The sequence below is a fragment of the Teleopsis dalmanni genome, chromosome 1, assembly GCF_002237135.1.
Source record: "Teleopsis dalmanni isolate 2A chromosome 1, ASM223713v2, whole genome shotgun sequence".
Taxonomy (NCBI): domain Eukaryota; kingdom Metazoa; phylum Arthropoda; class Insecta; order Diptera; family Diopsidae; genus Teleopsis; species Teleopsis dalmanni.
The window spans coordinates 43,743,970-43,754,564 of NC_051846.1; the positions used below are offsets into that span (position 1 = coordinate 43,743,970).

General features: G+C 30.0%; 2 protein-coding genes across 2 annotated transcripts; both read right to left on the minus strand.

The window, feature by feature from the left end:
- Positions 1 to 8,334: 8,334 nt before the first annotated feature.
- On the minus strand, positions 8,335 to 9,089 carry LOC119670461 (N-alpha-acetyltransferase daf-31). Its single transcript, XM_038080728.1, has one exon. The coding sequence runs from the start codon at positions 9,066 to 9,068 to the stop codon at positions 8,478 to 8,480; it is 591 nt and encodes a 196-aa protein (XP_037936656.1). The 5' UTR covers positions 9,069 to 9,089; the 3' UTR covers positions 8,335 to 8,477.
- LOC119670462 (small integral membrane protein 13) lies at positions 8,821 to 9,918 on the minus strand. The gene is made up of 2 exons (XM_038080729.1): positions 9,706 to 9,918; positions 8,821 to 9,384 (listed from the first exon to the last, which is right to left on the minus strand). The coding sequence occupies exons 1-2, from the start codon at positions 9,782 to 9,784 to the stop codon at positions 9,224 to 9,226; spliced, it is 240 nt and encodes a 79-aa protein (XP_037936657.1). The 5' UTR covers positions 9,785 to 9,918; the 3' UTR covers positions 8,821 to 9,223.
- Between the last annotated feature and the right edge of the window lie 677 nt (positions 9,919 to 10,595).

The following is a 10,595-nucleotide window of genomic DNA, read 5'->3' on the forward strand; positions in this document are numbered from 1 at the left end:
AAACTTATTTAATAAAAACTTACCAGAATATTTAAAATCAATTCCTTCTCTATTGCTTGATGTTTTACATTAATTATAATTAATTAATAATTATTAATAGAACACATTTTTAATAAAATTATACAAGGATTTTTAATATAAAAAACTTAATATAAGAATTACGACTAAAAATCATAAAACCACAAAAAACTTGAATTTGAAAAAGTAAAAAATAAAAGCTGTTGAGATATGCACTGCATTTATATATTAAAATTACACAAAGTATTTTTTAATTAATTTAAAACTAAATATTTTTTAATATCTTTTATTTATTTTAAAACTTTTAAAATATATTAAAATTAATCACTTTTTTTTTGAATAATTATTTCAGTTTATTTATGAACACAAACACAAATTAATAAAAACGCTTTAGTCAAAAAGACAACGACGCGATAAGAACTTCACAGCAAATTTTTTTCTCCAAACTCGCACAACTTACAACTGAATTAAATCATTTCAATCAATTTTATTATTTGTTTATCAAAATAAAACCAATTCTAACTGTTTAGAACAATAAAACTCTATGCATTGAAAATATTTATAAAGAGGCATTTTAAGCTAAACGGTAAATTTTACTCACCAAACTTTGGCTGTCATATTATTCGCATTTAATTGTTTTCTTTTTTTTTGTTTTCAGACAACTTGCAGTTAAGCTCAAAGCAAACGGTTATTACTCTATGTTTATGTACTAATTTACAACAAACATTTTTCTTACATAAAAGAAATCAAAGATACCTAATATTTTTTGCGAGTGTAAAAGCAAAAAAAAACTTAATATGAATCCTAAAAAATATTTGGAATTACAATTTGTTTATTCTTATAAAATAATATTCTTATAATAAATAAAATAGGCATATTAAAAAAAAATGAATATAATACAATAAAACATAGTCGATTCTTTATTTAACATATACCCAGACAAACACTTGTAAATAATATACATATATATGTATACCAAAAATGTTCTCTCTAAATAATGAATATTACATACAAAGAAGATTTTATAAAGATATTCTCTGATTACATACATATACAATAAAATGCTTAGGATATATCTCGTTACACCGAGAGTCTACTGTTTATTGTAATGATGCCCCTTTTTCCTTGGTATTTAGTTGCAAGAAAGATGTTTAATTATAATGCAGCGATGGCAAACCTTTTTATGAACTTTCACCAAATATTATCACAATTTTGTTGTTGCACTTTTGGCTTGCTTAGATTTTGTTAATCAATAAACTGTTTACCACACATACCATACGGCCGCATGTGTTAATGTAAAGATGACAACTTCCTACTACAGGAATGTTCATATGTACCACAAGTTCACCAATAATTTATAATTATTTTTAATGACTTCCCAAAACATTAAAGGCTACATAGAAAATACCAACAGGCTTGTTAAGTGGAATAAATTACAAAATCTAGCTATATAATACCAAGTTCGCTGGAGAGAAACACCACATTGAAAAATGCCCCCAACCACCTATGATTTCTTACTTAAGAAATAAAGAAGCAAAAATAATCGACTCCCCTTCTAGCTAAATATAATATGTCAATGTCAATATAATTTACGGTGCTCTAAATGAAATAAATAGAGATTTCTTTTTTTTTATTCCCTATTTAATTTTATTTTAACACCAGTTATGACAGTAGTGCATATTTTACTTAATAGAAACTATTAAGGCTATTCACTCTGTCTTGCAGTCATTGCAAGGTGCACGATAGCAGGAATGCTGTACTAAAATTGGAAGTGTACGACAGCAGCTCTATTGCTCAATTGTAACATCAAATTGAAACAGCTGTTTTGCAGCATACCACATTTATATGAGATGCAACAGATATCAAAACAGCTGTTTATTCTCCATTTTTGTTTCGTTGCAAGCATATGTGCATGGATTTGGGTATAGCAAGATTATAAGCAATTACAAGAAACTTTATGCATGTATTTTGTTGTTGTTCATTGCAACCTTGCAATGAGTTTGCATAACAAAGTGAACAGAGAATTTGCATTGTATTTAATAGACATTTCGAACAATAGTAAATTGTAACAACAATTTAATTAATTTATTATATAATAAAGAGGTTTTTCGAACAGTAGTGAACTACAACAACAAAAATTCATTTTATATTATTTTAATTAATAAAATTTTTAGCTGACCAAACAGATGTTTCGAGTAGTGCCCATATATCCATTACACCCATGTACCCAAATATTCATCATCAGTGGCCTTTGGGATAATTCTTGTATTTAATTATTCGTAAATAATTTTTTGAGATTGCAAGTACCAGGAATCAATCTCGTGTCTCGCCAAATTTAAAGCTCAGAATCAAGGCCGTACTTGACTTTTTATGCTCGCACTTTTTTCTGAAATTTTGTTAATTTGCTGTGAAAATTTATTAACAAATTCTCTTGCTGTATATTAGAATGAAATCATATTAATTAATTATATTGTTATTAATTAATTTAATTAGCTGAATTTTTAGTTGATTATACAGCTGTTTCAATTCGAGACAGCTGTGTGGTCCGCTAAAAATTCAATTAATTAAATATGAAAAAAAATTTTATTATTTATTCTTTAAGAGAGTATGATGCTCCTAAACAATTTCAAATTTTTAAATTATGGGAGCTAAATATTATTATCAGTTTTTCCTGATTAGTAGATTTTATAACACAAAAAAATTCTAAAGTCTAGTTTTTGTCTTAATTGGTCATAGGTGTCTCAAAGTACATTATCTGTTTATGTATTTATTAAAACTAAGACCGTGTGCGAGTTGCAGTAAAATGAGATAAAGTTAATTAAAATTTCCTCGGAATTTTTTACACTGCACTTATGTCAATATTTATTTATTTACTTGTTGCACTTATTTATTATTTTTGGTTAAAAGTTTTCAAATTTATTTATTTATTTATTAAACATCTTATAAAATTCTCCCAATGGTAACACTTAATTAAACTAATTTTTATCTAATTTACTCTACTCAAAATTCTGGTAAGTACCAACATTCGCTGCCATACCGACAGAATATACTATTTCACTCAATTTACCATCAATTTACTAGAACTATAAAACTTTAGACTTCCATAAACTATTTTAGAGGGAATTGTAAACATCAGCTTTGGCATTTCGCAATTGCTACTTTTTATGCAAATTTTAAAATTTGCAAGTAAAAAAGAAGTAACAAATTGAAGAAGTAAGTAAACTGATTATTTAGAATACGAAAAAAGTTGTTTTTCTGTTTAAAAGACGGAAAAAATAGAAGCAGCTTAGATTGAGCGCGCGGCGGACTAAACTGGTGAGCAAAAAAATCAATTTCAAGTTTTGTGAATTTTTGTGTTTATATTTGAATTCATATCGCGTAAACTTAGAGCAACAATGAGAAGAAGAAGAACTATAAAAGCACATCAACAGCAACGGGCAAAGTAAGGGCTCCGTAGTACCGACCAGAATAATAAATCTCCAACGCACATTTCCGTTTCAATACCAAAAACTGTTTTGGCGCGTACACAAACACAATCGTTGAAAAAAGCCAAAGAATAGAAAGAAGAAAATAAAAATTGAAAGAATACAAAATCAGTGAAGATAAACTCCTAGAAGTCGCTTTGAGCATAAGTGGAAAAAAGCCGGAATAAGGACAAAAAAGCGTATGACGCAGGATGTTTTCGCCTTAGTTTTTATTAATATTTTTCATGCGTTTGCAATGTAGGATGCAACCACGAATTTAAAAACATTTCCTTATGTGAGTGCAATAATTTTCCACTGCAACGTTGAGAAAATTTCATAGTCATTTTTTCTTCCCTTTTTTTCCCAAGTTTTGTGTTTTTCAAGTTACTTCTATTGACAAATCTTCCAAAGCTATTTGTATCCAATATTCAATAATATACTCTTTGTTAGAATGAAACTCATTTAATGCCTTTCAATAGCAATTAAAGCCAAAGAGGGATCTATTTTAAATATTTTCGGTCCAAATTGAAGGTAATGGTTCGGTTCACTTAAGTCAGATAGTTTGTTTTTGTCTTTACTAAAGCGGTATCTGTTTATAGCAAAATTACATCTTTAATATTGTCGTATTTGAAAAAAAAATTTTTAAATATCCGAATCCGTCCGAATCCAAAACATATCCGCGCAATCACTGCCCAATAGTTTTAACTAATATCTACATTCTCATACAACTGTATATATAGTTACATATATATCTTATATATAAAATTAACATTGTCAAAATGTTAGTTACCGTACTCCTCCGAAACGGCTTTACCGATTTTTACCAAATTTTATATGCGTATTGAGTAGGTCTGGGAATCGGCTACTATCTATTTTTCATACCGCTAAAGTGATTAGTGTGTCCCTATCCAGCAAAAATATCTTTATTGCTTTTACAAAAATTTTTTTATTTTTTTGACATAAATTTTTTTATATTTTTGAAAAAGAAAACTTGCTATGATATAAAAAGTTGTTGTCTATGAAAATACTGAATTCATAAAACTGCCCCTAATTTTTGCACTATCGTTGATTCCCAAAATGCTCTCATTGACCGCGTAGTTCCAGATGTACACATACAATACATAAATCATGGGTGGCTGGCAGAAAGAGCCATTAGCAGCAAAAAAAACGTGGACGTTGATGAATTAAACTTTAAGATAAAACAGACAGTGCCAGGCGACTTAATATCATACAAATCGATCGATACAGTTTGTGATACCAACGAAGTTGTAAATTATCCAGCAGAGTTTATAAACTCACTGGATTTGCCAGGCATGCCACCACACATTTTACGACTGAAAGTTGGATCACCGATTATTTTACTTCGGAATTTGAACCCACCACGGCTATGCAATAGTACGCGATTGGTAATTAAAAAATTAATGAAAAACATTATCGAAGACACCATTTTGAATGACAAGTTCCGAAACGAAAAAGTTTTATTGCCACGAATTCCAATGATTCTCACAGACAAGCCAATTTAATTCAAACGCGTTCAATTTCCTATTAGATTGGCATTTGCAAAGACCATCAATAAGTCGCAAGGCCAAACGATGTCTGTTTGCGGTCTTATAAATAAAATTTCCATGTCACAATGTTAGTTACCGTACTCCTCCGAAACGGCTTTACCGATTTTTACCAAATTTTATATGCGTATTCAGTAGGTCTGAGAATCGGCTACTATCTATTTTTCATACCGCTAAAGTGATTAGGGAGTCCCTACCCAGTAAAAATATCCTTAGTGCTTAACAAAAAATTTTTTATTTTTTTGACATAAATTTTGTTTATATTTTTGAAAAAGAAAAATTTTTTCTTAATATTTTATGTAACTACGCCAACAAGTACATCGAGCATTTACATCGACTTCGTTCTTCGTCTTCGGCTTGCATGGCAGATGGAAAATGTACTAAAAATTTTTCTAAAGATTTCACTAATGATACTATAACAAATACCGACGGATATCCAATATATCGTCGAAGAAATCCCGATAATGGGGGACAATGGCGGGTGGTAACGTATTCGCCTCTGCTAAGCAAGACATACAATGCTTATATTAATGTTGAGTTTTGCAGTTCTGTGAAGAGCATCAAATATATAAGTATGTCCATAAAGGCGGTGGTATGGCTGTGTTTAGAGTAGAAAATACTAATGTAAATGCTCCTCCAATGAACAAAAACGGTGAAATTACGCTCTACCAAATTGGTCGGTACATCACCTCCAATGAAGCTGCTTGGCGTATCTTCGGCTTTCTAATTCATGAACGGGATCCAGCAGCTGTTCAGGTAGCCGTCCATCTTGAAAATGGTCAGCGTGTATTTTTCACGAACGAGACAGTGATTGATCGTGGTACAAATCCACCTAAATCTGCACTCACTGCATTTTTTGAATTGTTTAATAGTACGGATGATTTTGGTGCCTTTGCAAAAACATTACTCTATTCACAAGTACCACGCTATTTCACATGGCCTTAAACAAAAAAATGGATGCCCCGCAAGCAAGTTTCACCAGTTGATGCATGTCTCAATTTATTTAAATCAAACGCTTATTTATAGTTAATCCAAGACACACTGAGTACTTTTATCTTCGACTGTTGTTGGTTAATGTTACTGGCCCATTATCATTATTATTATTTACAGTCAATCCAAGACAATTTAAATTTGAAGATACAACAGTTGTTGCCAGGGAACTTGGTATCATAAAATCTATTGATTTTAAATTAATAATTTAATAAATAAACTATAATAACTTAAAAATAATATTGTTTGGCGTTTGTTATTTTTATTTTCCTTTTCAGTCATAGCGCTCCATGCCTATTTCATGCATATACCACATACTTACACACTTATAATAAGTAAGTTACTTTTTGCCTACACTAGAATTTATCTAGAAACTAGAAATAATTTATAAGGCAAAACAACGTTTGTCGGGTTATCTAGTAACTGTATATATTTTAATAATTCTTAATATTTAATAATAGTGTTAACATATAAAAAAACTGCCAATATATGGATACAGCATTCACATGATATAACTATGTAGTAAATATGGATACGCTCTGGAAACACACTATCGAAGAATCAGACAAAATAGTGTGAGTCTTCTGATGAAGATATTCGAAAAAGACAAACCGGCCTCCGAGAAATACCAGAATTTCGACTACTTCTAAAAAGGCAAAATAATAAAATTGTTATACTCTATTATGCCATGCTTTCAAATCATACCGCGTTCAAAAATTCAAATGACCCCTATTTAATATAAACAAGAACCGTTTCACACTAAGCGAAAGCAGATCGGTCAATTATTCACTAGTTTCCTAACGACAAACAGCTTTCTGTAAAGTTAGAAAGTTGTCCTTATTTGCCATTAAGTTGCAAAGAAGAATCAACTTAAGGACCTCAAAGAATTATATTTTTCAAAAAGAATAAAATAATTAGAATGCCATTGCTGTATGCGTATAACGCTGAAAGCAGATTAGGAATAATTAAATCATTTTCACTTATGAGAAATCAATTTTAATCATCAAATAGCCCTCATGATTAGTTAAAGTATCACTGCCAACTTTTATTAGACTAGGGCGCTCAGCCATTGACAAGACTGGATTAAGTGCATCCATTATTTATTTATTATAAAAAATTCTCAGTGAAAAGATTCAAATAAATTTATAATTATAACAAAGAGCAGAAATCTGTGACGCCCAGTGCATCTTCCTTTGATATATACAAATGACAAATGATCTCATTTATCAATGTGGCGCTATCAAGGATTAGTAAGCTTAGTAAATTAAAGTGGGATATTCTCCTAAGCCTTGTATATAATAGAAGATCTACAAATTATGGTTAATAATAATAATAATAAATAATAGTTTTCGTTTTGGGCTACTACGGGACTACGTAGGAGTACTACGGGACCACTAGTATTACTTCAAGATTATAAATAATAATAATAAATATGAGCAGAGAAAAAGCTGTTTCATTTTATAATTCAGTATTGAATTAAGATATTATAAAAAATATTTCTGCTCACTGCTAAGAAACTCTTTAGTTCTAACATATAAGTAGGATCGTTCCCCAACTTGATTACATTACCATTGCATCAAAATAAATCTGTGTAATATTGGATGCACACGAGAGTTTTGTATGTAATTTTAGCTGTTGTTGTTAAAATTTTTGACAGTTTATATTACAAACAAAACTCTCCTGTGAATCCAGTATTACATATAATCATGTAGCGCCAGTAATCCAGTACTATATATATACATATATTGGTCATACCTATAAAAAATTGTATGATTTGGAATAAATGTAATTATTTTTTGTTTCGGATAATTATATTATAATCAACTTTCATTTATTGATCACAAATTGTATATATAGTTTTAAGGTCAGAATTTTGTTCACCATCTCATATGAATTATAACATAAACAATCTACTTCATATGCCACGCATTTGGAACAGGTAATACACAATAACCAAATGTTTAGGTAGGTAGGTAGTTCACATCAATTTAAAGACACAACATAACTTCTGCTACTAATCAAAGTAAATTTAATCCTTAGAAACACTAAACACTGAAGTGATTTTTTTTTTTGCAATCTTGTACCTGATGTAGTCTGATGTAGCAATCGTACCAAATGTAGTCTTGGGAGTACTTATTCTGTTATTTTACCTATATAAGTAATTTATTTTTTACCTAACGAATACATTTGCACCATGTACGAGTAACAAATCTCTATTTAAACAAATTCTATATACATTATATGAAATACCAATGAAATCTCATAGAATACAAAATAAAACATAGATTGTTATGCTATTCTACATATGAACCATTTAATCAGGAATTAAAAAATATTTGTTTCATAGCATTTTGTTATTTTTTACGGAACATATTTACTCATTAAATAAAAATTAAAATTAATTACAATTCGCTGTATTTCTCAAAACTGAACTGAACATTTAGCAACAGTGTCCATCATGTCCACTGTGATTGTGGGTAGCATGAGAAGTTGGTTTGTAGTTGATTTTTTTATCGTTGTTAGCACCTTCACCAGAACCATCTTCAATTTTATCGGAGTTTGTAGCGAATTCGCTCAAATTACGCCGCATAGCATAAGCATCCTCACCATCAGCATAATATTTGGGCTCAATTTCAATTATTTTGAATTTCAAAGAATTTGTATATAAATTCAAAGCGGCCCGATTACTTTTACGTACATGTAGGGATACATATTGCGCAGCAAAGCACTCCACCATTGCCTGTGAGGCTTGATTCATCAGCTTTTGTGCCAGCCCAAGTCGACGATAAGAACGTTTAACTGCTAGCGATGTAATATGCCCGTGCTTAATTTCTTCGCCTTCTGGTTCTTCCATTTTTGCCAAGACATAACCAACAATATTGCCCTTATCATCTTCAGCTACATAACTAAGTTGTGGCCACGTTAAACCGTGATAGAAGTAATATTTCATTTGATAGTTTTCAGGCAGACACAGCAAATTGCAATGCTGCATGCTCATGAGATCTTCAGGTTTTGCACAACGTATATTCATTTTGCTTTATGTTCGTTTAGTAATGACAAAGATAGAGCGTCCTTGTATACTTAAAATTAATAATCTTAGCACAAATTATCCTAATTAATAGACAGCCTTATTATTCCAATGTAATATAATGGAATATTTATATATATAATATTTTTTGAAAAATATTAATCTGTGCGAACTTTCTTATGTGTTGAAGGTGCTGGTTGTTCCTCCGCGTTGTCATTCACAGGTGGTCGATTATTCACAACTTCAGCTTCACCCTGGCCAAGCAGTTCACGTACAAGCCGGAATTTTGATAGAAACGCTTTCCATATAAGGTACCAACCTATAATAACAAAATTTGGTTAGTTAGTTATAAAATTTTTAATTATATCACTAATTTTAACTAAAAGCGGAAGCAATTCTAATATATGCCTAATTTTTGTCTGTTAAAATGTTAGTATTGAGAAGTATACTCGATATTATTCATGGTTCAAAGTTTATAAAACGTGAAGCAAAAAGAAAAACAAACTAAAAAGACACGTTTCTTCACAGTTGAACCAATGATGTCATTCAAAATAAACAAAGTTCTAAAAATTAATTTTTGAGAATTTTTAATAAGTATTTAAAATCCTAGAACTTTTCTAACATCACTACGTGTTCTTACCCATTATTATTGTAAGTGCAACAAAAGCAACAGACGTAATCACTGTAGCAAACAAAGCTAATATAGATGCGAAAGACATTTTATTTTCTATACTTTTACTTGAATTATTATTTAAATTTTCTTTTTATGCAAATATCTTTTTATACAAAATATTTATATAAAATTGTTTCTTTACATGCTACACCACTTCCAAACGATATCACAGCAGCCACACTCGCAGCTAAAATACAAAACAGCTGCCAATATGTCAAACATAGCTTATTTTCATTTTGTGCAATTAACGGAGTGTAATTTCGAATAATTACACAATGACTACTACACAATATGCACAAAAAGAAAACCACACTAATTTACTTATAGAAAATCATATATGACTGAAATTCATACATTTTTCACACCCTTCATTTATTAAAAATGTTCAGCTATCAATTTACTTGCATTCTCAAATAAAAATAACTAAATTGTGTGCCGTTCGTATAAAATAGTTTATGACATGCAATATACCAATAGTTTTGTATACACTTCGGAAGTGCGAACTCCGAATACAGAAATATTGTACAGCACAAATAAAGCCACTGGTGTAACAAAAAAATGGTGCAGAATATTTATTAAAATCTTGCATTTACCTTTAATATAAATTTAGAATATTTTCTAATAGACTTTTGCAAATCTAATTACAAAAATAAATTCACAACAAACCGGAACACACGAGAGCGAACTGTCAATTTACTTATAGAAACGTCAAAGAAATTATAATTCAACAGAGTTGCCGAATTATTGCCATTAATCCCGTATGTATTATTGCTGTTCATATTTGGTTTTACGAAGTATTCGGAAAATCCGAATAATCAGATAGTAATATATGTAAAAATAATAGGTCTGTTCCACGA